Here is a 27,797-nt window from a genome sequence, read left to right on the forward strand (position 1 = left end):
CGTCTCTCGTCTTCTTTTAGCCTGACAGTTGCTGCTCAGGGCACCGTGATTACACCAAACTACAGCCAACCGGCTTCACTAGTTAGCATCGTCACTCCATAGCAACGAGGTTTGGAGGCTGGACTCCCAGCTGGGTCAAAGGTCACCGGCATGGCGAGCTATTAACGGTTCAGAGAAGCTGTTCGTGGTAAAAGTTCTGCAGATTCTTCACATTCGCGCGTGTTGTTGATGAACGTTAAAGGCGTTAGCCTGCGTCTCGTTCGTAGCATCTGTACGGATCACCTAAAACGTTGTCGAGATTTGACTCGCATCAATTTAACTGCAAAAAAGGGTTTCACTTAATTAGCCCTCGTCAGGTCTAGCGAGGGTGATCCTAGCTGACTATAGAGATGACCTTAGCTGTTAATGCTAGGCTAAATTCTCAACAGGCTAAAGGTTTTACCTTCGTTTCTCTAATCACTTATTACTAATAGGGAGGGTCTAACATGGTGGAGTCCAACCCCTTTCTTCTGATACGACCACAGTTGCTAGCTACAGATGCTACGTCCTATCTGTGCCGGTCACTCTGGTCGTGGTTCGTATTCAAAACGCAGTTGCCCCGGCGGGGCAGGAGGGTCGCCGTCGGGCCTAATTACCTCTCTCAGCACGTCTCGCATTAATCTGCCGCTTTGATCTCCAGGTGATGTCATCAGTCCCAGATTACGAAGCTAGCCTAATTAATCCGAATAAACGGCGCCAGTTTGAGTGTCGTCTAAGAGCGTTCGGCCTTTCCCTCTGTCGCTACGCGGAACGTTTCGGGTTCCGGATATATTCCCGAGGACACTTTGACCTCTGTGTCGCTATGGTAACCACCTGAGCCACAGAATATGGTGGCAAATTGATGTCGGAAGCGGCAGCTCTTCCTCCGCCGTGCGTCGGTGTGCGTGCTGCTCTGTATGTGTTATATTTAATGATGTGTTTCTTTGCTGCGGGAGCCTCCATATATGCAGATGTTCTTCGCTAGCTTAGCGACACGACCAATTTTGCCAAATCTGCCGGCGACGGGCGCTCGGCGTGTTTAACGAACGGCTCCTTTTGTTCAACAGGAACTTTTCGAAGGCGTAAAACACAAACAAGGCTGCTTCGCTTTCGCCAGTTTTCACGTTCCGATTCCTTTTTCTTTTTTTTTCGGAAAACTGTGGAGAAAACGGACTCGTCCGGGTGGCTGGAGGAGAATCGGAGAGTGCTAATTAGACGCAGGCTGAGCCTCTTGTGTGCGATGCCTCCATTTTGAAAGGATCTGTAATATTCATGTTGTTAGCATTCGGGCTCCAACTCCCCGTCGTGCACGCGTGGCGTTCCTGTCGCAGTCGGGCTCTTTTTCCCGGCGCTGCGAAGCGGAGCAGGTAGCATGAAGGTGTCGGAGGCAGGACGTGCGCGCTGCTTTGATCTCCTTTGATCCTCCGCACATGTGCATTCCCCACCTGTAAACGCCAATTGATGAATCGACTTTATCTTCTTTCCAATGAGCCAAACTCGGGCCGTAAAGAGCACTTTGCAAGCTTTTATTGGAGGATAGTATCTGGAAGACAAAGGCGGCGCGGGCCCGCTCAGCTATTGGCGGCTGCAGAATCGGATGGCAGAGTACGGCCACTAGACCCACCCCCCCTCCCCCCACACACACACAGACACACACACACACACCGCTCGTTTAATCCTTTCACGAGCCACATCACCGTCAGGAGCTAGCGTAGCACAGGGCAGCACTGGACGCTAGCATCCTGCAGGCGAATTCTCTGCTAACAATTCCAACCAGGAAGCGTCTGATTTAAAAAAGCAGGCAAACTTTATGGTCTTGCAGCAGGGGGACAAGTCCCACGTGCACGCTGGCACAGCCTGAGAGTTGGACCCCCCCCCCCGTTCTGAGGAGCGAGCGGTTCACAGCTTGAACAGAAGTTGCAGAGCATTTTATTCTTCCGTGTGTAACACAACAGATCATTTTTTTGTTATTTGGACCATTATCATGTCCTGCTGACGAGTCCTGTCCTGCAGATTAAGGTCACGTTTCCACTGTCAGGTGACAGCTTCTGCTCCCTGAAGCAGGAGCTAGCGCAGCGCCCAAAAAGGCGTTCCTGCCTGTAAAACCCTCCATAAATCCAACCAGGAGGAGATACGCCTCACACCCCGTCACCGACACCCAACAAGCGGGCTTCTTCTGAGCTAATTTAGTGGTTTACAGCAGACGTTCTGCGAGGAACACATTAAACATGCATCTTTGGTGGCTTCAGTGCCGCTGCGCTCAGCTGTGAAATGAACCACTGTTGAAGAAGAGATTGTGACCGGGACTTTGACCACACCTGTGGTTCCGCAATGGAGAAATCAGATGTATTAAAATGGTTTCTTTCTTCTGACGATCCGGGGTGGAGGGGGGCCGTCCCAAATTCAGCTATTAAAATTCAGCACGAGTCCTCGTCTTCTGAAACGGGCCCTTGGCGTGCAGCAGGACCCGATGCTGGAGCGTAGGATGCCATCTGTGAGAGCTTCGGGCGACTCCAACAGGTCGGGTTCTTCAGTTCTATGAAGCGTGCTTTTATTTTGGAGGAAGGTCTCAGCTGAGGAGGCTCAAGGGTTCCCATCCCTGGACCTGCTGGAGGGACAGTCTGGAAGACCTGGATGATCTCCTGGAGCAGGTGGAGGGGAGGTGGTCAGGGCCGCCCTGTGACCCGGCCCATCATGGGCCTGACCGAGGAGCCTGGATCATATGAGGAAACCCACCAGGACACCAGTGAGAGGAGAACGAAGGTGGTTCCTGCTGTGGTGATCAGAGAACACGTGCGGCGATGTTCCTCCCGCGGAGCCACAGGTGCAGAAAGGCCGCCGCTCCCGGAACGCCGGCGCAGACAAATGAGCTGTCGTGTACTCGTGTTAATTTATTATCCAAAGGGCAGGAGCACAATCAGCCTGTCTCAGTAGGACAATGCTCCTGGCCAGGAGCGTCCTGCTGCTCCAAAGGTCACGCCGCTCCGCGCTCCGTGGCTCCGCGGCTCCGCGGCTCCGCGGCTCCGCTCTGAAATGAAAATATTCCCACGCGATGAGACAATTAATGTGACCGCTGCTAATGAGGTGGCACATGTTCTTCCGGAAGCCTGGCCTCCGTTTTTTTGGATTCTGTGTTGACGTTTGCTTTGACCTGTGGCTCTAAACGCTTGTTTGTTCGGTTGGAGCGCCACCATAAACAATCGGCGCCTTCAGGGGTTTAAGGGGTCAGAAAAATAAAAGGAAGGTTGGTTTAGGATGTGGTGCTAACATGCTAATGTCCCAGCGGAGGGTCTCAAGTTAGCGTCTGGATCAGAGGGCCACTGAAACGTTCACGTCTCCTGTGACTGGCCTTCACCGTATTTATAATCCACGCTTGTCTCCACGGAGACCAGAGCTTCCTTCACTGCTGGATTTTAGAAAAAAAATGTTTTCATATCTTCTTCTTCTGCTCCCTGATTGGCCGCATTCGTCTGTGACGTCATCCTGGTGTTTAAAAGCGTCTGAAAACCCATTTAGAGTTGGAAACCTGCCGGAGATCCTCTGAGGGATTCGCCAATGAGCTGCGAAGTGTAATGGCGAGTGGAAAAAAATAAAAGAAGCCCGCCCGACGCGTTGACGACAGAAGCTGCTCCAGGTTGTCGTTGCCTGTTGCTCAAAATGCTCTAAAAGGGCGAAATGGTGGCAAAAATGAGCTGCGAAACATTCCCCGGAGGGTCCACGAGGAGGCGGAGAGGGAGAGGAAAGCAACATGGATTGGAAACGGAGCAATTTGCTAGAAAAGAAGGAAACTTCAGGCGTGGCGGAGCAGCTCTGGGTTCCCCAGCACTCCAAAGACCGGCCCGTTAATTGGTGGCAGACAATTAACTGGTCTCTGTGTGTGTGTGTGTGTGTGTGTGTGTGTGTGTCAGGCCGGTGATGAACCGGTCCAGACTCCGGGGGCGACCCGGCTAACGTCAAAGATCAGCTGCGGCCCCCTGCGAGCGGGAAGAGGCGAGGAGGTCGGAGCTAATGGGTGGATGGAATCATGGTTTCCCAATTAAAGCTGCCGGCTGAGGGATGTTGAGTCGGCATTAAAGGTCATTTGATGCTGAAATAGAAGCGAGTGAGGGGAGGAAAAAACGACCAACAAGGTCCAAATCCATGATCCCGGCGCCGGATTTAACCTGGCGGCGTCCCGCTGAAGCGCCCGTGATGCTAATGTAAGCGCTAACGGAGGCGAAGGTCCTGATGTGGTCGCCGCATCTCATGACTCCACGTGCGTCGCGTCTTAGCGGCGTCTCACCTCTGCACGTGCACGTTGTGGTTTTGGGGCGCGACGCCTCCGTTTAAAACCAGCAGCAGAATCGTGCTGATATGAGCAGCAACACAGGGAGGCTGCCAAGGACATTCAGACCATTATTCTATATAATCCTTCCAGCAGGAGCTCCAGACTTGTCAACGTATCCCGTTTAATGGAACGAGCATTAGATCCCCGCACACTTCCGCGTGCACGCTCCCTTTGTTCTTGATTAAAATATCCTGCACTATTTCTGCAGACTCCTGGAGGAAACGCTGACGAAAGAACACGAATCCGCCCGTCGCCTCAATAAAGTGAATGAGTTCCGTCCATCTGCTTGTGTGTGTTTGCGTGTCTGAAACGAGCCGTCTGATCTGGCACAAAACGTCGGCCCAAAACAGGGAAGTGTGACGCGGTGCCACAGCTCGCAGGGAGGTTCCTTCCTTCTTTTCTGCGTGTTGAACCCAACGCCCTCGTGTTTTGGAGCCCAGCTTCTGATTGGCTCCTCGGCCGTGCGCGCGGCCGTGGAGCCGGGTGGAGTTTAGCATATTTTCCTTGCGCGGCGTCCCTGCGCTAGCGAGCCGAGCTCGGCGTGATCGATGCGTCTAATTTCACATGTTCATAAAGGCCGGTCTGGTGACCTTCCAGGGCCCCTCCCAGACGCACCGCGTGACTGACGAGCGGCGCCAGGCTGGATCCGTGCACGTGTGAGCGTAGTCCACCTACGCCGGCTCGATTTGCGCGTCGGCTGTAACGTGATAAATTGGCGTAAATGTGCCATCTAGTGTAAAAGGTGTGATGTCACGCCGCCGCGCGGCCCCTCCCTCCTGTTAGCGAGCATCTGCTTCGCTTCCAGATGTTCCGTTAGCTTCCGGAATCGCGCCGCCGACAGTCGTTTCGGTCCCGAACGCCTTCAGGCGTCGATAATCACGTCTGGCATGGCGAAGCGCCGGCCGTCGGCTCTGGTTTACAGCCGCGGTGATCGAGGTGGCGCTGAGGCGGAATGGAGCTAAATGAGATTTAAAAACGTTACAGTAGCGAACCTGCCAACTTAACAGGCCTTAACGGGGCAATAAAGGAAGGGAAACACGCGGCGCTTGAAGGGAGGTTTTATCACGGACACCCAGCGAATTCCTCGGAGACCGTAAAGCCTTTTACGCCGCTCCTCCCGGAGGCTTGGATGTGACGGGGAGAGTGATTAATTTAGCCAGTGCTTAAGGTGGGAACGGTGTGCCGACCGGCGCCGTGATGAATGCATGGTGACAGTTGTCTACAGCGCTGTGCGCTACGCCAGCCCGCGCTGCATTCCCTCTGACCACTGCAGTCAGACGCTAATGCATCGATATTACTTTCCTGTCTGGTGCGATCAGCGGCGAACCGGGTATTCGCTGATATTTGTTAGCAAATGAGGTGGACGGGGAGGCGATCTCTGCCGCTGCGCTGCTAGCTGCCACAGATTATGAGCGTTGTGTAGCATCGCACTCACCAAAAGTAGCATCGGCGGCGGTCAGATATGGTGTAGTGACACTTGCCCTCCTCTAGGGGGAGATAGGTGCCCCTCGGGCCTGTTTCTACAGGTCAGGCCCACAGGGGTGGACCTGTAAACCGGTCCTGGTTCTGGTGTTCAGCACCAGGGACAGAGAGCATCAGCAGAAAGGAGATTCTGTCGTGTCGAAGCAGCAGCAGCCTTCAGCGTTAGCATAAAGGAACGCTGAATCGTGAGTGTTTTCCTTCGGAAGGTGACGGATTTTCTATCTCTGACGATCTCGCCGCTGTTGTGGAGGGTTAAAACGGGTCAGCCCAACCTGGCTGCTGTGAAAGAGCTGAGCTGAGATGTTTGGATGTGAGAGCTTCACTTTAGCGTCGACGTTTATCCTTCACATCACCACGTAGAAAACGCGCTCTGCAGCGCTCCTTTAGCTTCACAGTTACGCAGAAAGACAACGTGTGCTTCAAAGAGCAGCGCGACGCTAAAATGACCCGTCATTTTGTTGGGAATGGAAACGTAAAGAAGTCCTGGTCTGCTGAAATTGTCCTGTAAAGTCACAAATTCAGCTGTTTTGGACGAAACCAAAGGTTCAGATTTGCAGCAACGCTCTTCTTTTCCTTCAGTTTTGGATGAAATTCCAACATTCTACCGCAGCAACGGCAAATGCCGACCAATCATGTGGCTAATGTAGCCATTTCTGGGCGGTATTAGCAGCAGTGAGCAGCGTTATTAGTGTAGTGGGTCTGAAATGGCCACATGTGGTTTGTTGTGTTGACAGGCACCCCCTCTTTTTCATTTTGGTATTTGGACCTTTGTATGGTTCGCAGAGGTCATTGCCGCTTTGGCACCGGTGGGTCCAGACAAACAGTCTACGCTCTGCTTTTGCTCTGCGCATGTGCAACGAATAAAATACACTGCGCAGCAGTAGCGTGAGCTAACAACTCTCGTGTCGTGTGTCTGGACCCACAGGTATGTAAAATGTACTATTTGTACAGTTCTTTTCAGTTAAACTATGTGCAAAGAATAAACTACACTGCGCAGCAGTAGCGTGAGCTGACAACTCTCGTGTCGTGTGTCTGGACCCACAGTTATACCGTAGCTCAGCCGCTCAGCGCCCGCTGCCTGAGTGGCTCATGCTGCCGGACCAGAGACCCCTAGCTCTGGCGCCGGTAACATTTGGGGGCTCGTCCGGGATAATTGGCGTTTCTGCCTAGTGAAGTGAGTGTCGCGACGACGTGAAACGGTGCCCAAAGCTTCAGGGAAGGCTGCAGTCCAGAGCGTTATCCAGAGAGCGGAAGTCACCAGAGTAACGCCAAGATGGCCACTGTCACCCCACGGCGGATGCTGATCTTCAAGATCCAGAAGAATCTTTCATATTTGAGTACAGACCAGCTATTGGCAGTTGTGAGTTCAATAGACGATGGCAGCAAAACTCACGAGGTTAAAGATTTGAGTGAACCAGAACTGTATGACCTGATTGTGGACTACCTCAGGAGTGAGAAATTAAGTGCTATGGAAGATGAAGGTATGACTCAACTCCTTATCCTGAATGACATGCTGAGTGACCTGCTGGCCACAGACCCCGGTGGAAGTGAAGCTCGCCAGACTGCGCCGGAGACAGGACAGCCAGTGGAGGAGTCATCACCCCACCAGGAGCAGCTATCCACTTCACCTCATTCTGATCATCACGACACAGTCACACAATCCACCACAACCCCACACAACCACAACATTCCCACACAGTCATTGCAGATGAACAAAGACATTCATCCCCTTTCACCTACACCACTGGACAAAGATGCACACACTAACAGCCCATCACAAGACAGAGACATTCACATGCATCCAGCACCTTCACGAAGAGACAGTGGACTGCCAGCAAGGAACTTTGACACTTCCACAGTCACCAGGGCTTTCACCGCAGGCGTTGATGGATCTCCCCATGGTAGAGTAAGTCTGTCATCCAGCATGGGAGACCAGGTATTGAGGGTGAATGATTTTGCAGCTCTGCTCCCACGCAGAGAATTTAAGTTACATGGTGGACAAATCTCTGATGTTGGGTCTGATATGTCATACAGTAACCTTTGTAAACAAATCGAAGAAGGTATACAGGAAGGTTTTACTGAGTCAGAGGTGATTCGCACTGTGATGAAAATAATGAAACCAGGTACGTTCAGAGAAATGTTGACAAACAAAAGTGATTTAACTGTTGATGAGCTAAAGCGGTTTCTCCGCGCACATATCAGGGACAAAAGCAGCACTGAACTTTTTCAAGAGTTAAGTAATGCTAAACAACAGGACAAAGAGAGTCCTCAACAATTCCTATACAAGATAATGGGTTTAAAACAGCGTGTTTTGTTTGAGTCACAACAACCTGGTGCAGAGTTTAGCTACGACAAAAAGCTGGTTCAGGGCACCTTTCTTCACACTTTGTATCAAGGTCTGAATGAGAAAAATAACCATGTTCGTTATGATCTCAAACCTCTTCTCACAGACTCGCAGGTTAGTGATGACTTTCTTTTGGACCAGATAACTAAGTCTACCAGTGAGGAGACAGAGAGACTCAGACGCCTTGGCACAGTAGCTAAAAACCGACCAGTGACTGTGAGCCCAGCTCAGCTTGACTGTAGTGACTCAACTAAGCAGACTAGAGTTGACACTGAGTTACAGGCTAACCGTGCCGCTATTGAAGAACTGACTGCACAAGTGTCCTCCCTGACCAAACAGCTGGCTCAAGTGGTGAGGCCTGCTGACACTGCCATCCCTGTGAACACACACTCAGCCACAGCCCAGCCAATGCCACCAACATCTGAAGCCCGTGGCAGATGCAGCAACTGTGTTCAGCAGGGCAAGATGAGTTGCCCTCACTGCTTCGTATGTGGCCAAGCTGGACATCGGGCGGTCGGCTGTCTTCAAAGGAGGACGTCGGGAAACGGGATGAGGTCACTGGAAAAGGGCAGCCAGTGACCGCGACAGCTAAGGAACCCCCAGCCCAACCCAGCATGTCTAAGGCAGCAAGTCCTGTAAAAACAAAAGCACAGTGTCAACCACCAACAAAGAAACGCTTAGCACAGCTCATAGGAAAGCGATGTATGGTCTCATGTACTCTCAATGGTGTTCCTCTCCAGATGTTGCTTGACTCAGGGGCTCAAGTGACGATGGTGGGGAGAGGCTGGATGGAAGAAGCACTCCCCCATGTCGATATCCAGCCACTTGAATCCCTCCCTCTTGATGAGCCGCTGGTGATTTCTGCAGCAAATGGCACAGATGTCCCCTTTGATGGATGGGCAGATGTTGAACTCCAAATCGGTAACAAGCACTGTGGATATGTCACCATTCAAGTGCCAATGCTAATCAGCCAGAACTGTCTCAACTGTCCTCTCTTAGGCAGCAATGTTTTAGTTGAGATAATCAAAGAACAGAGAAGTGAGGTTGATATTTCTGCTTTATTAAAAGAAACCTTAAGTATAGATGACAGTGCTGTAGAAGCCCTAGTTGCTGCTTGCCAGATGTTGACCCCAGGTGAGACAGCTGTAGAGTGCAGGGTGAGAACAGGGAAGACGGGTTCCACCATTCCTGCAGGGCAGATTTGTGAGGTGAGGTGCAGAGTCAGGGAATGGCTAAGTGGTGGGGTTATGCTCTTCCAACCCGATGTAGTGAGTAACTGTCCTGAGGGGTTGGATTTGTTTCAGGCCTTAGTTGATGTTCCAAGTGGGTCCACAAAAATTGTCAAGATACCTGTTCAAAACCCCACTAAACATGACATCTACCTCCCTAAGAGAACAGTTTTAGGAACATTAGAGGAAGTTACTGAAGTTAAACCAGTGAACTGTTTTCCCGGTGGGTTAGAACCCATGTCCCCTAACACTGTTAGTACATCCTCAGCTCAGGTTAGCACAGACAAACAAAGAGGAACAAGTGAGAAAAACAAGACAGAGGACACAACAACACAGAGATGGCATCCCCCTGTTGATGTGTCGCACCTGGAGAGACATGAACAAAACATAGTCAGAGACATGTTGTATGAGGAGTCAGATGTCTTCGCCAAAGATGACTGTGACATTGGGTGCATCCCAAGCCTGCAATTGAAAATCCATCTGAAGGATGACACGCCAGTGCAGACGTCCTACAACTCTGTCCCGAAGCCCTTGTACAGGGAGGTGAAGGACTATGTACAAAATCTTCTTGACCAGGGCTGGATCAGAAAGTCTACTTCTTCCTACTCATCTCCAGTGGTCTGTGTTAGGAAGAAGGACAAGAGTTTGCGTCTGTGTATTGATTTTAGAGGCTTGAATCGGAAAACCATCCCCGACCGCCACCCTCTTCCACGCATCCAAGATCTGTTGGACAGTCTGGGGGGGTACTCATGGTTCTCCATACTCGACCAGGGTAGTGCATACCATCAAGGGTTTGTCGATGAGAGCTCCAGACATCTGACTGCCTTTAGCACACCCTGGGGGCTTTATGAGTGGACCCGCCTCCCATTTGGTCTAACAAACGCCCCAGCGGCTTTTCAAAGATGTATGGAGGGAGTTCTTGACGGGTTAAGGGACGAGTGCTGTTCTCCATATTTGGACGACGTTCTCTGTTTTTCCAAGACTTTTCATGACCATGTTGAAGATCTGAGACGGGTGCTCTGTCGCCTGCGAGAGTATGGTATCAAATTACGTCCAAAAAAATGTGACCTGTTTAAAAGCCAGGTCAGGTATTTAGGACGCTTAGTGACTCGCGAAGGTGTTCAGATTGACCCTGAAGATATTGAGGCAGTTCAGCATTTGAAAGAGAAAGAGCCAAAGAATGTGGGAGAGGTCAGAGCCCTCTTAGGTTTTTTAGGCTATTACAGAACATTCATACAGGACTTTTCTAGGATAGCAAGACCTCTGTTTCAGCTGATAGAGAGTCCTAGTGAGCCTAGCCAGAGAGCTACCAAGGTTAAGTCAAAAAATACTAAGAGTGGTCAGCTCTTATCCAAAACACCTGTGTATTGGACACCAGATCATAGTGCTGTAGTATCACGCCTGGTGGATATGTTAACCAGTCCACCCATTTTGGCTTATCCAGACTATGACTTACCTTTTGTACTCCACACAGATGCCTCGAACGAAGGTCTGGGTGCTGTGCTCTATCAACAGCAGGGAAACAAGCTCCGGGTTATTGCTTATGGCTCCAGGACACTCACACCTGCTGAGAAAAACTACCATCTCCATTCTAGCAAGCTTGAGTTCCTGGCGTTAAAGTGGGCAATCTGTGATAAATTTAGAGATTACCTCTATTACGCCCCCACTTTCACAGTATACACGGATAATAACCCCCTTACATATGTTTTGAGCTCAGCCAGGTTGAACGCAGTCGGACATCGTTGGGTGGGTGAATTAGCCGACTTTCATTTCACCATCAAATATCGTCCAGGCAAGTCAAACACTGATGCTGACACTCTGTCAAGACACCCAGTGCATCTTGATGGTCACCTGAAAGAGTTCACAGAGACAGTGTCCCCTGATGTAGTCTCCGCCATCTGGCAGGGAGACACAGCTGTAAAAGACGGTGATGTGCCGTGGGTGGCTGCATTACAGCTGCAGTCGGATGTAAGTGACGCACACTTTGGAGGCACCCCTGTCATCACACCAGAGAGTGTCAGAGATGCACAGAAAGAAGATGCTCCTATCTGTGAGGTGATAAACCTAAAGAAAAATGGATGGAGTCCTCAGGATAAAGGAAAGAGACAAATGGGACGAGAAACACGCAGACTGGTACACGAATGGAACAGACTCAGACTTGACAAAGGGATTTTGTACAGACAGACAGGACAGAGGAAACAGTTGGTTCTCCCCAGTAAACTGAAGGCCACCGTGTTAAAACACCTGCATGATGACATGGGACATGTGGGCGCTGATAAAGTCATACATTTAGCACGAGAAAGGTTTTATTGGCCTTTTATGCAACAGGACATAGAAGATTATGTGATTCGCCAGTGTCAGTGTATTAAACAAAAACATCCAAACAGACCAGAGAGAGCACCTATGGGTTCTATAACAACCAGTGCCCCATTTGAGCTCATCTCAATTGATTATTTACATCTTGAACAGAGTAAAGGTGGTTATGAGTACATTTTAGTCCTGGTAGATCACTTTACTCGGTTTGGTCAAGCGTATGCCACAAAAAACAAATCTGGCAGAACAGCAGCCGAGAAAATCTTCTATGACTTTATCCCTCGCTTCGGGTACCCTGCAAAGCTACATCATGATCAGGGCCGGGAGTTTGAAAACAGTCTCTTCCAGAGACTTCAGCAGCTCGCGGGAATTTCCCACTCACGAACCACTCCCTACCATCCGCAGGGGAATCCTGTCGAGCGCCTGAACAGGACACTTCTACAGATGCTCCGCACTCTGCAGGAGGAGAAAAAAACAGAGTGGAAGGATCACCTACCTCACATTGTCCACGCGTACAACTGTACAAGACATGAGGGAACAGGTTATTCACCATTTTTTCTTCTTTATGGTAGAGCTCCACGTTTGCCTGTAGATCTGCTCTTTGACTTGAAACCTGAAGAGGAACCACGGTCCAGGCACGAGTATGCACAGAAATGGGCTTCACGCATGCAGGAAGCATACAAAATTGCTTCAGAAACCAGTGGGAAGCGTTCAGCTAAGGGAAAGAAGTATTATGATCAGCATGTGAAAGGTATTACACTGCAGCCTGGAGATCGTGTGCTTGTCAGGAATCTGTCGGAGAGGGGTGGTCCGGGCAAACTTAGAGCTTATTGGGAGAAAAAGGTTCATCGAGTGGTTGAAAAGATGGGAGACGGACCTGTTTACAGAGTTCAACCAGAAACAGGAGAACGCACTCTCCGTGTGTTGCATCGCAACCTTCTGCTACCTGTTAATGATTTGCCTTTAGAAGTCCCACCGAGTCAATCCGCACCTAGACAGAGACAAAGACAGACAGACTGTTACAGAAACAACAGAGAGACAGTGGAGCAGGAGTCTGAACACTCTGAGGAAGAGGAGGAATACACATATTGCCTTCGAACAACCCCAGTATATAGCAGGAGGAGAGTCAGACCGGCAAGTCCTCAGTCTAACCCACCAGATGAGCTCCGACCTATAGCCCCAGAGTTTCAACCACTGAGACGTATTGAAAGGTCAACTGAACAACAACGTGATCCTGTCACCGTCCCAGATCCAGTGCAGACACCAGATCAGCAGGCAGCTGTTCCACCACCAGCTCAGGAAGTGCAAGGAGAACTCATAACTGATGACACTGCGGAGGAGGCTGATTCAAGAGAGCAGGAGGACAATGATGAGCCTGCAGTGGAACTGTCTGAGGAGGAAGTGCAACCTGTGAGGAGGTCAGCTCGAGCACAGAGACCTCGAGAAATGCTCACATATGACACTCTTGGACAACCATCATACCAGTTTTGGGGACCAGGTGCAAACCTGATGTTCGCCTATGCCCCTTACCCCATGTCTCATCTCTCATTACCCCTCAATCCATGTCCCATACCCTCCTTTTACCCAGCTGTCCCCGAACATTGTTTCTACCCTGCACAAGCAGTGTGGACATGCTAGAGACACACAAAGACTTGAAGGACGGACGAGACCAGACTTCACTGTACACATACACACCTACACCTGCACACACTTACACACACATGCTTATACATACACACCTACACTGGCGCACACTTATACATATACACACATAACTGTACGTTGACAATTGGACTGTTTTGAGACATTTTCTTTTAATATTTTTGTTAGTTTGGTTCTAGATGTCTGGAGACATCTCTTGAAGCAGGGGAGAGTGTAGTGGGTCTGAAATGGCCACATGTGGTTTGTTGTGTTGACAGGCACCCCCTCTTTTTCATTTTGGTATTTGGACCTTTGTATGGTTCGCAGAGGTCATTGCCGCTTTGGCACCGGTGGGTCCAGACAAACAGTCTACGCTCTGCTTTTGCTCTGCGCATGTGCAACGAATAAAATACACTGCGCAGCAGTAGCGTGAGCTAACAACTCTCGTGTCGTGTGTCTGGACCCACAGGTATGTAAAATGTACTATTTGTACAGTTCTTTTCAGTTAAACTATGTGCAACGAATAAAATACACTGCGCAGCAGTAGCGTGAGCTAACAACTCTCGTGTCGTGTGTCTGGACCCACAGTTATACCGTAGCTCAGCCGCTCAGCGCCCGCTGCCTGAGTGGCTCATGCTGCCGGACCAGAGACCCCTAGCTCTGGCGCCGGTAACATTAGCTTGTGTCGGGGTTGCCGCGGTGACAGATGTTTGTGTTGGATCAGCTCTGCTGATTTCTACCATGTTTACTCTTTACCTTTATTGGCAGGAAAAGAAAGTGCAAAGCAGCTCCGGAGTGGTTCCCGCAGAATAAAGGTGCATTTAAAGCGCTGCCATATTAAGAAAAGGACCCTGGAGCGTGAGCAGCTCTGCTCAGGCTGGTATTTGCTGAATGAAGGAGTCATTTGGCGCCGCTATAATGCTGCTGCTTGCTCTAAATTGTGCCCCCTGTTCTAAGTGAACGTTGTTGCCAATGATCTGTTCTGTCTGTTTGCTCTTTGTTTACTTCCTCGGCTTAAACGCCGGAGGAACGTGGCTCGTCTTCATCCCCCACAGGGACAGGGGGTGTCCAGTGATCCCCCGCCTGAGGTGAAGACGACATGCTTGGAAATGGTCTCTGGCGTGAGATTAAAGTGGGACAGTCGGCCTGCGGTGGTTTAATAGTCCCCTCTGGGACGTGTGCTGGTTTACTGTTGGACTAGAGACATTTGGTGCAGACCACCTCCATTTTCAGAGCCGAGGTGGCCCCCGCCGCAGCTGAAGAGGGGCTTCAGAGAGCAGGAGGACTCTGTCCATCAGTCACGCAGCAACTGTCCCCGTTAGAGACCAGGTCTGATGAAGCATCTCCGGGGAGGAGATGTGGGTTTGACGGCGGACGTGTTGAAGCTAGACTCACGCTAGCAGTTAAGGGACCACGTGGAGGCACAATCACGTCAAATGTCGTGAACTCCTGGCTTCGTCTTGACCTTTACGTGTCAAACTGCCCTCTTAGAGATGCAAAAGGGTGAATACGGTGTCCAGACACGAGCCTTTTCGCCGAACCCGTTCGTTTCCCGTCTAAAAATACCTTTAAACCCGCCTACGTGCGTCAAACTGCGCAGGGCGTTATTAATATTGCCCCCCCCCCCCCGCGCGCTTGGCGCCCCGCACGCCTCGCGCTCCCACCGAACGGAAGCGCGCGGACATCGCGGCGGCGCTGACGCCACGTGAGCCCCGCATCTTTAAAGAGGCGCAGGCGGCGGCGGCGCAGGCGGCGGCGCAGGCGGCGGTGTGGGAGGTTCCGGATACTCGCTTTCTCACTCCGCGAGCTTCCAGCATCAGCTGTTCGACGCCGCGCGCTCATTGCTGGAAGTGGGATCCGGATGAGTCACATGACAGAACTGGAGGCTGACATCTGGAGAAAAGGCACCGCGTCCCGGCTCGCACCGCCATACTGTCTTTTGAGCCACATTCCCATTTCTCTCGCCACATTTTACTCCCGCTCGGTGAGCACATTTCCAACAAGCAGATTTTTTTTTGCTCTTTTCTATTGCCCCCCCCCCCCCCCCCCCCCTCCTCTCTCTTTCCTCCCTCCTCCGCCTTTTTTCCTCCTTTTCCCCCATTTTTTCCTCCTTTTGCTGGTGTTTGAATTTGAGTATTGCCGCGGTGCTTCGGAGCGCCCCCCCCCCCCCCCCCCCCCCCATCCAGGCTTCAAGTTTCCAGCATGCAGTTGTTCTGGTCCCGGTGGCAGACGCGGTCTCACTTGCACTTTTGTTCCGATCGAGCAGCTTTTGTCAGGATTGAGATTTTTCACGCGTTGATTGGTGGTTTTGAGACATTTTCCCCACATTTCTGTTCCTTTTTTGTTGTTGTGGTTGCTTTGGTTTGCATTTTGCAGTGTTGCTTGTTTGCCTTCGAGTTTTGTGATTTGGGGTCGACCTCACCGATCCAGACCTTTGCTTTGACTTTCTTTCCTCTTTTCTTTATCTGAAGGAATCATTTTTAACCTGGTACTTTTCTTGCAGCTCGCAGGTTTGTCGTTTCTATTTTTATTTTTGGTTTTTTTTGTGTGTTTCACCTTTTTCGGTTTGCTTGTACTTTTGCTGGCAGTGTCGAGTCTCTTTTTTTTCCCTTTTTACGGATGTTATTTGTCCTCTAGATGATGCTGGGTGGACGAGGGCAGTTTTGATTCTTGGGTTTTTTTTGTTTTCTGTGTCACCGAGGATGAACAGACATTTCCCCACTCGCAGGTATCTGGAACGAGTTCATGATTGACACCTTCATGTCTCTAATAAAGGTGATAAACGTGCACCTGTGGCTGTTATTTCGCAGGACTGGCACAAACGCTTCATCAAGCCTTCTTTATCAATGTTATCTGAAGGTTATCTGATCGGATCGATCTCTGCGTGACGCGACATGGCCGGTTCCAGACGCGGCTTGTGTGTTTTTTATATTTCGGATGGTTGGTATTTTCCCGTCCTCCTCCTCCTCCTCCTCCTCCTCCTCCTCCTCCTCCACGCCGCAGCTGAGGACCTGATGTAGCTGCAGGATGCGCCGCGCTCTCCGGCACCATCCAAACGCTGCCGGACGCGGCCGCCGCGTTTCCGCCCGCGGTGAGAACGCGCGTCCTGCGCGGCGGTGCGCCTCCATCCCGCAGCTGGCCCCGGCTCGAATTGGCTGAGTCAGGCTCGCTTCTCGCGATGGTCACATGAGAGGAGAGGCGAGCTGACAGGGTTTAGAAAGTGGCCTAAGTGGTGCAAAGCTAAAATGTGACGCGCAGGGTGGGTTTTGGGGGCCGCGTCCCCCCTTTCTGGCTGTTCCTGGCGCTGGCTCCAGATGAACCACATTTTGCTGCAGTAGCACGATCAAATCCCAGAGTGACCACCCACCCGGAATAAGGCTGCTAAGTCATTAAACAGGCGGACAGGATTCAGCCTTTTAATGTGCAGCAATTCAATATTGGTAAGAAACTGATTCTGGCAATTAGGACGGGACATCCCATCATGTATCGGGGAGCTGCGAGTGGGCATCGAGTTCCCTGAATGCAGATAAAAAGCCACAGGGGGCAGTTTTTAGGCTCAGTGATAAGGAAGAGCTTTGGGGAGGTGAGAGGATAAAAAAGCTATCTGGTCAGGGCAGGAAGAGGCCTGGACTCTTCCAAAACTTTCCAAAACTTCTTCAAGGCATCGAGCTTTGCTCCTGTTGACGTGCAGATGAGCCATCTGTTGCTAATGCTAATGCACACCTTCCCACCCTGGGACGTGCCTCACGCTCCTGCTAGCGTTGCTGCTGACCAGTATGACGGCTTCCGATAGGTCCTGCGGCACCGCGTCCCCCCTCCGGTCGGATCTGTCCCATATCTGAGGCAGACCTGCTCAGGAGGCCCGCAGAGGAATACGATCACTCGTGAATGGATACAGCCCTGCTAGCATGAATAAAACATCATGCAGATGCAGCGGCATCACTCAGTGTTGGCTGGAACTTGTGAGGCAGGCGTGTGTGGCGCTACACGTGTGCTTGAACGTTAGCGTGTGTGTGTTGGGGCATGTGTAATGGGATCGTTGCTGCCATTAAGTTTAAAGTGTCATCGTTTTTGAACCACACAGCGTGCCAGCGAAGCTAAATTTAACGTTTTATTGGCGTTAACGTGATTTATTTGACCCAGTAACGCGGCTATAAACGTCCCCGACCGGTGTTTGGGCCCAGATGTTATTCCTGGTGTTGTTTGAAGAGCAGTTTAGGGTTCCACAGTAAAGGTTCTTTAATGACTGAACATTAAATGAAGCTGTAGCACCTCCTCCATCAAGCTGCAGGGGTGGGGGAGGGGCGGCGCTCTGGTTTGGGAGGCAATTAAGACGTTCTTCCAGCAGATAAAGAAAGAGGGAGTTAATTACAGAATGAATGATGATGAGATTGCTACCATGCTTTCCATAATAGCGGGATCACAAATAAATAAGCCGATGTAAATCGCGCTATCCATGCACCATATTTACTCCAAATCCCATTTAGCTGTCCTTAATGAGACACGACACTTTGGCTTCCTGATAAATAATGCTGTGTTCACAACAAAGAGCACTTCCTGGAATTGAAGTGGATCAATTCCACAATGGATGCGGACTGAATGATGGATTTATTACGTTTGTTAATCTAAATAAGGAGGCGCGAGCGTATGGGCAGCAAGAGAGGCCGCTTGAACTCGGAAGAGACGCAGAACGCCGCCCCACGCGTGCACGTGGGGGTGCACGTGGGGTATTACTCGTGCTCGCTGTCCCCTCTCACAGATAAACAGGGAACCTTTGGCACGGCGGGCGCGACAGGAAGGAGCAGCGAGTGCTTCCCTGTCCTTTTCTGAGCTGTTAATTTGATTAGTGAGGGATCTCACACTTCATATTCTGGGCAATTAAACCCATATCTGAAGGGGGGGGTCAGGCTCGATGACTTCCTGCATCTGTCACGGGAGCCGTGTGAGTTATGAGTCGAGAGAGGACGCCACTTTTCCGGCTGAAAAGTTTGAGACCGTATGATGCTGTAACGGAGATCACACGTCCGTCCGGTGAGCGCTGGATTCATGCTAACGTGATGGGGGGGGGGGGATGGCCCCAAACTGGGGTTTCCTGTCAATCCACCAATCTGGACACGTCACTTCGACCCGGAGTGGGATTTCTAATCCCTCCAACCTCCCAGTCGTAGCGGAAAAGCCTCAAAAACCTCCGAATCGGCGGTGTTCCTGATGGATATTCACGGTAGTCACGTGTAAAAGTGAGAACGGGCCCAGCAACAGGCAGAGCTGAGACCTTCGGAGGCAGACAAAAGCCTCCTTTTTATGGTTTTTCAATTAGAATCTAGTCAAAAAGAGAAGCGATAAATAAGAGAGAGCTTTCACGTGGAAGTGTCGTCTCCGATGCTCCCATAATTCCCTCTTTCATTTCAGTCCAAACATTTCAGGCTACAAAGGAAGGGAGCAGATCAATGCTTTACAACAATGGGGTTTTCTGCTCGTTAATGGAGACGCGAAAGAACCAGAACCAAAGGAAACGGGCAGAACCATCACAGCGGGTTTGGCTTACTCAGGTAGTATTTCCACCTCAGGTAGGTGCCAAATTGGTTTCAGACTTCTGGACTCTCAGAAATACTCATTTACGAGTCAGAAGTTCTTCTGAGATGAGGGCTCTGTGGATCCAGGCGGGGGCCCGGTCCACCCTCCGAACTCAACCGAGTCCACGGGATTAAAGTGAATGCTCGGGCCTGAAACAGAAGCAGCAGCACCGGCGAGGCCTCAGCAGAGCAGGTGGCAGAACAGTCCAGATGCTGCAGAGACGCAGCGGACCAGATAATGTCCTGCCCAGATTTCCTCAGGGACCCTGATTACGGCGGCGCCTCCTCATCTGGGTCAGCTGGGAGCTGGTTCTGCTGGGAGCAGCTGTTCTCGCCCCCGTCCTGCTGGCCTCAGCTGTCTCTCACCTGCTCAGGACCCGCTACTGTAGCAGCCACGGGATTAGAACCCTGAGCCTGGTTTAGAGGTGTCCCTGAACGCGTCTCAGCGGGACACAGAGTAACTGGTGAAGGATGCAAACGGACTGCGAGGACATAAGGAGGGTTCGATTGTCCCCACAGAGACATAAACTGTCCCCCAACCAAAAATCCCCCCCCGCAGGAATAGTTCCTAGTATTCCCTCTGAAGGTGGCAGGACCAGTAAAGGGAACGTGTCCGAGGTGGGCGGAGCCAGTAGGGTTGAGGAATCCTCTGCTAACAGCCTTAATCCGACCGTAGGCGGCTTTGTTGCCAGTTTGGGGTCCGATCGGCTTGTTGTGTGTTCGCCCCCCCCCCCAGCTGGAACCAAAAAAGCCAAACAGCTGCCACGCTAAAGCATTGTCCCACGCACACGTGAGCGCAGGAGGGGCTAAAGATAGCAAAGCCGTCATTTAATTCCCCACTTAGCCGTGAAAAGCAACATTAACAGCTTGTTGCCATCTCCCAGTCAGCCGCAGTCTCTCAGGGTGGCGCGTGTAAATAAGGCGTCATTCTTCATTTTGATTTTTCCTTCAGGTTCTGACATCTGAGGAAATCGAGGGGCTCGTTGCCGCGCTGTTGTCACAGTTACCGGCGGCTGTCGCAGCTTTTGGCTGCGGTTTCCATCTCCTTTCGCTAATAAACGCCGCGGGCCTCCATCCGTCAGCGCGGTGCTGAAATAAGGACTATTATTACAAAAACCGCGGCGGGAGACTTGTCCTGCTGGTGGAGGATATTGATTTTATCATGGAGTCTCTGCATTATGTTTATTTGCCTTTTGACCCGTGAAATGAAAGAAACGCCGGCGACGGAGCATCTGCGCTATATTCATCAGCGGAGGAGGACGAAACCGTTAGCGGGACATTAGTCGGCGTGACCTTCCGAAAATAAAGCACCCATCAGCTGCTGCAGCATCCGGTCCGCATCCCTGCCCTCCAACGTCTGCCCGACCAGTTTTAGCGTTATTTACACGTAATGTCGACCGACGCGTGACCGCGAGGCCAAGCCCCCGGAAGATGCAAAAATGGCAACTGTGCCAGAGGTGGCACATGTCCAGATGGGAGAGTTAGGCTAAATTAGGCTCAGACACGAGGACATATTAGCTAGGCTACTGTAGGTTAGCGGCAGAAACCATCCCTGAGAACCCTCTTCCAGGGTTGTCTTCTGTGACAGGTGGCGCCCTGGCACGTGGCCTCCGTGACCACAAAAGAAATTGAGGGCGGCAGAAGGTGAAAGTTACCATTTTAGCTAGCTGTGCTTCCGTTGCCGCCAACATTAGCGTGATTGCATCATTGCTTCTTATGCACAAACGCGAGGAAACGTCTCCTTCTGTCGGTCGGCGCGTGTCTCCGACAGCTCCGCTCAGCCACTGTTTACGTCCTCGCGGCAACAATCTGGACACTCGGAACGTTCCGGGACATCTGCTCGGCTCCGATTCTGCAATGTTCCAAAAGACACCTGTCAATGACATCACCGGGGAATACAAACATAATTAAGTCATCGAGCAGACGCATTACATATGTAAATGACCTTAATTGCAGACACGGATTCGAAATATTCGCTCAGATTAGTCTCATCACTTAGGCGGAAGATCTCGTCCCAGCAAGCGTAATCACTGAGCTAATTAGGTCGGTCGGCCCAAGTTGGAACAATTTGAAAAGCACATGAATAAACGCCGCATGAACATTTTAACATAAACAATTGTTCCATTTTACAAACACATTTAACAAATCCTGAAGGAGACACCAAATCTGGTGTCCGTTTCTTTGTCCGTTGGGGGGAAGCCTGGCGTTGCTGCGGTTACCAGTGTGTTGTCCTCTGGTGGGGAACTTGACAGTGCAGCTCTGAGTGAGTCTGGCAGATGTGCATCAGGGAGGCCTGTTCTGTGTTGGTTCTTGATGAAGTTCCTGTCAGAAAAGGCTGATTCACAAAGAGAGGTCGAACCAAAAAGGCTTGCAACCTCCATAGCTGCTGTACATACACCACTGTACTTTTCTGTGTCAACAAGGCACCAAAAGTTTGGTGCAGCCTGAGAGGCTTTGAGCTGCAGCTCATTTCACAATGTTCCAATTTCAATTAGCATCTGTGCAGCATCCAGGCTGAAGGTTGCACTGAACTGCTGAGCAATGCATGATATGTCCACGTTCATGAAAGGGTTAGAAATGAAGGACACACATGGCTCAAGCTGATCCAGGTCCCAAAACCTGTTCTCAAACTCTTGCCCAAGTCTTTTTATGAGCTGAGAGCACTTTTCAACAATTTGAAAATATCCTGTTGAAATTATTCTAAATTATTCTGATTAAAAATAAAATTGGCACGCTGATTCCCAAATTACAGTCATTCCCCCCCAGCCCGTCAAGTTTTGAAAGCTTCTCCTCCAGATCAGCAAATTTCCCCTAATGAGCTGGAGTCAGACTGGCCAGCTGATGACAACTGGATCAGCTCCGTTGGTGCCGTCACCATTAAGAGGTGTGTGCAGCCCCCAAAAGGTCAGTACTGTCAATATCCTATAGGGGACACTTTGAACCAGAGGGGATCCTATAGATCAAAAAGTTGACCCAGTTTGATTCCGCAGCCAAAAACGAACATCTGTCAGACGAACTCCAGTTGTTTCCCAGTATTTCAGTTCAAACGTGGACCAAATTGTTCTGAAGAGAGGCGCTTGTGCTGGATATGACGCGATCAAAACACAAACACGTGACGTGTAGAGGAAGAAGAAGCGGAAGTGAAAGTTCTCAACTTCGGGCTCCATCTTGAGTGACCGAGCCCTGATGGAAAACCTCTAATATTCAGGTAGCATTTGGTTCTTTCACTGCTGTCGTCTCGAATCAATGTTCCGCTGCGAGATGCGGCTTAATAAGCTGCGTGTTCGCAATGAGCGTGCGCGTGTTTCGGACGCACATTGCGGCTGGTCGACGGGAATGTTGTGACGGATGATCAAACTTTGTAGCGTGTTTCCTCTAACTGCGTTTTCCGCTAACCCTGAGCCAACATTTTAGAGGTTGAGGAAGCACATTTTAATACTCACAATAAGTCACAATATTATTTGCAGTTAGTGGAAAAATCCACGGAAAGAGGGACACAAACGCGACAGTTTTAGCCTCCTCTCTTTGTCCCTCCACCAGGGGGACAATCAATCCTTTATTTAAAAAAGGAGAGTATGGAAAGAGGGAGAGATCAAGGCATTCCATTTTATTGTTTTGACAACTGGGTCTTTGTGGAATATGAATTTGTTATTATGGATTTATGAAATGTGTTCTGTTTTGAATGAAGCAGTCAAGAAAACGAAAGGAAACCTAAACCCATGGTGTTTTCATATTTTTGGTCCTGTACATGTGGTCAGATCAGATTAGTCTGAGCAGAATTGGGTGTTTTTTGCCCTTTGCTGTGTGTCATCTATTCTATTCAGCATGTTGGGTTGCTTGACTTCTGTTGGGTCGTGGCAACTTGATCATCACTTCTGAGATATTGACACACCTTTTTCCTGAGGCTGGCTCCAATGCTGCCAACACACCTGGCCATGGATATGGTGGGACTTCTGTGATGAGTGGGGTCAGAGGTGGTGGACAAGCTCTGCTCCAAAACAAGCTTGCTAGATATGTTTGGGATCTCCTCCGCCACAACCACCAGCTGCAACTAGTAGCTGTGCACGCCATGCAGAGTTTTGACCTCTAGGTCAGGCTACAAATGTTTTTTCCAGCACCATCATGTGTTGGTGAGAAACATGATGCGCCTGATCAAAAAAAGCTGCTTGTAATCTGACAGACGAGCCATGATGAGATGTCAAGGTGCGTTGTTGAAAATGAAGATCCTCTTCTTGGAATCCTGTCTGAGATGACAGAAGATGATGCTGCATTTGACCCACTTTGATGATGTGATGACGTATTTCTGTTTAGTTTTGAATGCATTCTCATCTTATTTGTTGAATTTAATGTTGAGAACTGACATCTTGAAAGAATTTAGGTTTTCTCGTAAACCATAACCAGATAAAAAATGATTTCATTTGTATTTGTGTGCGTCCGTCTAATGCCACCGCACCTTCTGAAACACCCAGGAGAAACATTTTTTCCACAACTATTTTATATTTAACATGGTGTAAACTTTTAAGATGTCCCAAAACTGTTTTCCAATATATATGTGGCCTGTATGATGTACAGGGTGACATCATATAATAGATTTGGATGTGAATGAGCCGACAATACGTCATTGGACAGACCTCTGCTTGTCTTCATACTGAGAATCATGTTCTTTAATCTTCTTTTCTGTGTCAGCAGACTGTTCCTGCTTAACCGTTTAGACTCACATTTAAAAATGAGCGAATGTGTGATGGAAGAGGAAGAGAGAGCAAAGTCCGTAGTGTCCAGCTGTGTGTCCATGAAGAGCGACAGGTCCAAAGAGCACCCTTACAACTTCGGTATTGGACCTCAAGGCTCACCTTTAAAGTAAGGTTTTCTGAACCACATAACTCTGCCTTAGAACATTTCACAACCATACAAAACATCATTTTGTAGGTATTAGCCTCCACTATCGTGAAAAATGAAATTCATCAGCTCTTTAAAATGAAACGGTGCACAGTCCTTTCACCATGTTGGCCTGTGGAAAACCAGTGTTGTGGGCCCGATGGACCAGCGTCCCCGTCGTTGCCGGACCACCGTTGGCCACCAGTTGGGTTTTGGGATCAAAGTGGGGGCGTTTCCTGTATCCGGTTCTCCTCACGGATCCATGACTACAACATGTTGCTGCAAGTGCAGAGACGTTTGCTCTGGAAAGAACTTTAGAGCACATTCAGTGCTGCAGGATGAGGGGCTGGAAAAGGTGCCAGTTCTTTTCTCACTGCAGGGAACAGTTAAAAAAAGCAGCTTAAACTCTGAAAACATGAAAATTATACAGAGACATCACTGATTTATTGATTCAGTTGTTATCCAGAATGGATTAGAAATGTTCCTGTTTGATAAAAATGCAGTGAATTGGGATTATTTAACTACAACCTCTCCAGATTATTTACCTTCATCACAGTCTCATCACTATTTCTGATGTTTCCTCAGGATGGACGAGGACAGAGCAGAGTCCACAGTGCCCAGCTGGGTGTCCCTGAAGAGTGACCGGTCCAAAGATGTACCAATAACCTTCAGAAGTTCAGAGAAAATGTAAGAAAACTAAAGCGTGATGATGTGTTTGTGTGGCACCCTTTAAACTTTGGTATCAGACCTCAAGGCTCACCTTTAAAGTAAGGTTTTCTGAACCACATAACTCTGCCTTAGAACATTTCACAACCATACAAAACATCATTTTGTAGGTATTAGCCTCCACCATCGTGAAAAATGAAATTCATCAGGTCCTTAAAATGAAACGGTGCACCAACATGTCAGGTGTTCGCTCCCATTAACTCCCATGTTAATTTTAGTGTGGTAAATCTTTTAAAACTGAAAATTGCTTGTGTTTTTAACTGGTCATTTCTCCTACATGGGTTAACATCATCTCACAAAAATTCCTAGGCATATATTTTAAAGTTTCCCAACAATATCTATCATTGCAGAGTGCTCCAGCTCTCCATTTAGATACGGATGGGTAAGACATGGCAGGTCTGTGCAGCTTGTTCTGCCACACTGTTCCACCACATGTCATGAAAATTCATTAAAAAGTCTATTTTTAAGGCTCCTGGTTCTAATAAACCCATAGACAACAATATCAGTCATTTCTAAATGGTTGAAATAAGCTTTTGAATACGCGTGACCTCTGTGCTATTTAATGATCAGTTTCAGAGACCAGACTACTGTATTTGGACCATAAATGGAGAACTTTTGTTCTATTCTATGAGTTTATATTCCTGATTTGGCACTTTTATTTTTAACATAAATTCACAATGAAGAAAAGCCACTAAACACTTAGATCAAAGACACTTTTCTCCAACTAAACGAGCTTGTTAGAACGTAAATAACTTTATATTTTTTGCTCAGTGTTCATTCAATCTTCAACTGTCAGAGCAAACTGAAAGTAGAAGTGAACGCAGCCTTTCTTAGGCATTGCTAACGCCCAGTAGACATGTATAACCACTATTCCCATTTTTGACAGGTGTCAGAAACGGTCTGCTTCCATTGGAGATTCCTCCTGTCCCGAGGGTGAAAAGAAACGGAGAACTGAACTGCAGACCGCCGACCTGAACAACAGCGTCTCACGTAAGCTCGTACATTTGTATTAATAAGATACTTTTGGGTCGGAATAAAGGAACAACTTGTGTATTTACAATGTGCAAGAGAAGATCCAGAGAGCTCTTGTTTGGTTCCACTGGAACCCCTGGACCCTCTTCAGACCTTCCTAAATGCTTAGACAGTATTTAGCAACATTTAGTCATTTAGTTCTGGAAAGTGTTAAAGAGCTGAAGGCAGGTGACCTTTACAGGACAATGGGTCTGCTGAGTATGATGTGTTTGGAGAAGGTTTGATGTGTTTTTCTAAATATCATCCAGCTTTTACCAGCTGTTTAGTCCAAGCAAACTCTTGGAAGACATGGAAATGGTTGTTATAGACTAAATTACACTGAAACCCAATGAAATAAAAGAATAGGTGTACATAAGAAGACATAACATTTCAAACTGACAGTGAGATGGGTCATGACCCGACTGTTGCTTCTATCATTCAAACATGACAGAATATTTTCCAGTTGAGGACATCTGTGTTACTGCTGTAGATGACAATTGTAAAAGGATTTAAAAGATTGTTTGTTTCAGAGGGTGGTGAACTGCAGGAGGTGATAGAAGGTCATAAGATGAGTCTGAAGAGAAGATGTGAACATGTGACTGAAGGAACTCATGAAGCAGGAAGTGGAACCCTGCTGAACAAGATCTACACTGAGCTCTACATCACTGAGGGACAAAGTGAGGAGGTGGACACACAACATGAGGTGAGACAGCTTGAGAGAACCTCCAAGAAGAACATCCAGGACACTCCAATCAAGTGCCAGGACATCTTCAAAGTCTTATCTGAGCAACAGAGACACATCAGAGTGGTTCTGACCAACGGTGTCGCCGGCGTTGGAAAAACCTTCTCAGTGCAGAAGTTCAGTCTGGACTGGGCAGAAGGTTTGGAGAACCAAGACATCAGTCTGGTGCTTCCGCTCTCATGCAGGGAGCTGAACTTGATCAGAGATGAGCAGCACAGTCTTCTCTCACTGCTTCATGTTTTCCATCCAACATTACAGAAGATCAGAGCAGAAGATCTGACTGTCTGGAAACTTCTGTTCATCTTTGATGGCCTGGATGAAAGCAGATTTTCACTGGGTTTCAACAAGCATCAGGTCATCTCTGATGTCACACAAGTATCGTCAGTTGACGTGCTCCTGGTGAACCTCATCCAGGGGAACCTGCTTCCCTCAGCTCTCATCTGGATCACCTCCAGACCTGCAGCAGCCCATCAGATTCCTCCCTCGTGTGTTGACAGGATCACAGAAGTACGAGGCTTCACTGACTCCCAGAAGGAGGAGTACTTCAGGAGGAGGTTCAGTGATGAAGATCTGTCCAAGAGAATCATCTCACACATCAAGGCCTCCAGGAGCCTCCACATCATGTGTCTGATCCCAGTTTTCTGCTGGATCACTGCTATAGTTCTGGAGGACATGATGACCAGAGACCAGAGAGGAGAGCTGCCCCAAACCCTGACTGACCTCTACTCACACTTCCTGAGGGTTCAGATAAAGAGGAAGAAGCAGAAGTATGGAGGAAAGCAGAGACCAGAGAAACTGACTAAGGCTGATAAAAAACTCCTTCTGAAGTTGGGTCGGCTGGCGTTTGAACATCTGGAGAAAGGAAACATCATGTTCTACTCAGAAGACCTGGAGCGATGTGGACTGGACGTCTCCGAGGTGTCGGTGTACTCAGGAGTTTGTACAGAGATCTTCAAGAGAGAGAGTGTGATCTTCCAGAAATCAGTCTACTGCTTTGTTCATCTGAGCGTTCAGGAGTTTCTGGCTGCCGTCTTCATGTTCCACCGTTACACCAGGAAAGACACAGCGGTTATAAATAAGTTCCTAGAATATTCTGAACCAATCCGCTTTTCCTGGTTTGTTGGGTTGTATAATAACGATCCAGTCACATCTCTTGATGACTTCCTCAGGAGAGCACTAATGAAATCTCTCAAAAGTGAAAATGGCCACCTGGACTTGTTTGTTCGCTTCCTTCATGGTCTCTCTCTGAAGTCCAATCAGAGGATCCTGGGTGGACTGTTGGATCAGATGGAGAGCCACCCAGAAACCATCCAGAAGGTCCTCAACAACCTGAAGGAGGTGAACAGTGATGAAATCTCCCCAGACAGAAGCATCAACATCTTCCACTGTCTGATGGAGATGAAGGATCAGTCAGTCCATCAGGAGATCCAAGAGTTCCTGAAGTCAGAGAAGAAATCAGAGAGGGAACTGTCAGAGATCCACTGTTCAGCTCTGGCCTACCTGCTGCAGATGTCAG

At 49.3% G+C, this 27,797-nt stretch overlaps 1 protein-coding gene and 1 long non-coding RNA gene across 2 annotated transcripts; both read left to right on the forward strand.

Moving 5' to 3' along the window:
* The first annotated feature begins 6,851 nt into the window (after positions 1-6,851).
* On the forward strand, positions 6,852-14,022 carry LOC115252681 (uncharacterized). Its single transcript, XM_029848532.1, has 2 exons — positions 6,852-8,712; positions 11,322-14,022. Exons 1-2 carry the CDS (start codon positions 7,101-7,103, stop codon positions 13,349-13,351), a joined length of 3,642 nt encoding a protein of 1,213 aa, XP_029704392.1. The 5' UTR covers positions 6,852-7,100; the 3' UTR covers positions 13,352-14,022.
* An 8,092-nt stretch (positions 14,023-22,114) lies between these two features.
* On the forward strand, positions 22,115-24,448 carry LOC115252701 (uncharacterized). Its single transcript, XR_003891022.1, has 3 exons — positions 22,115-22,135; positions 23,617-23,784; positions 24,388-24,448. It is a non-coding gene; the product is annotated as an uncharacterized lncRNA (long non-coding RNA).
* The last annotated feature ends 3,349 nt before the right edge of the window (positions 24,449-27,797 follow it).

This window comes from Takifugu rubripes, chromosome 15, assembly GCF_901000725.2.
Source record: "Takifugu rubripes chromosome 15, fTakRub1.2, whole genome shotgun sequence".
NCBI classification, from domain to species: domain Eukaryota; kingdom Metazoa; phylum Chordata; class Actinopteri; order Tetraodontiformes; family Tetraodontidae; genus Takifugu; species Takifugu rubripes.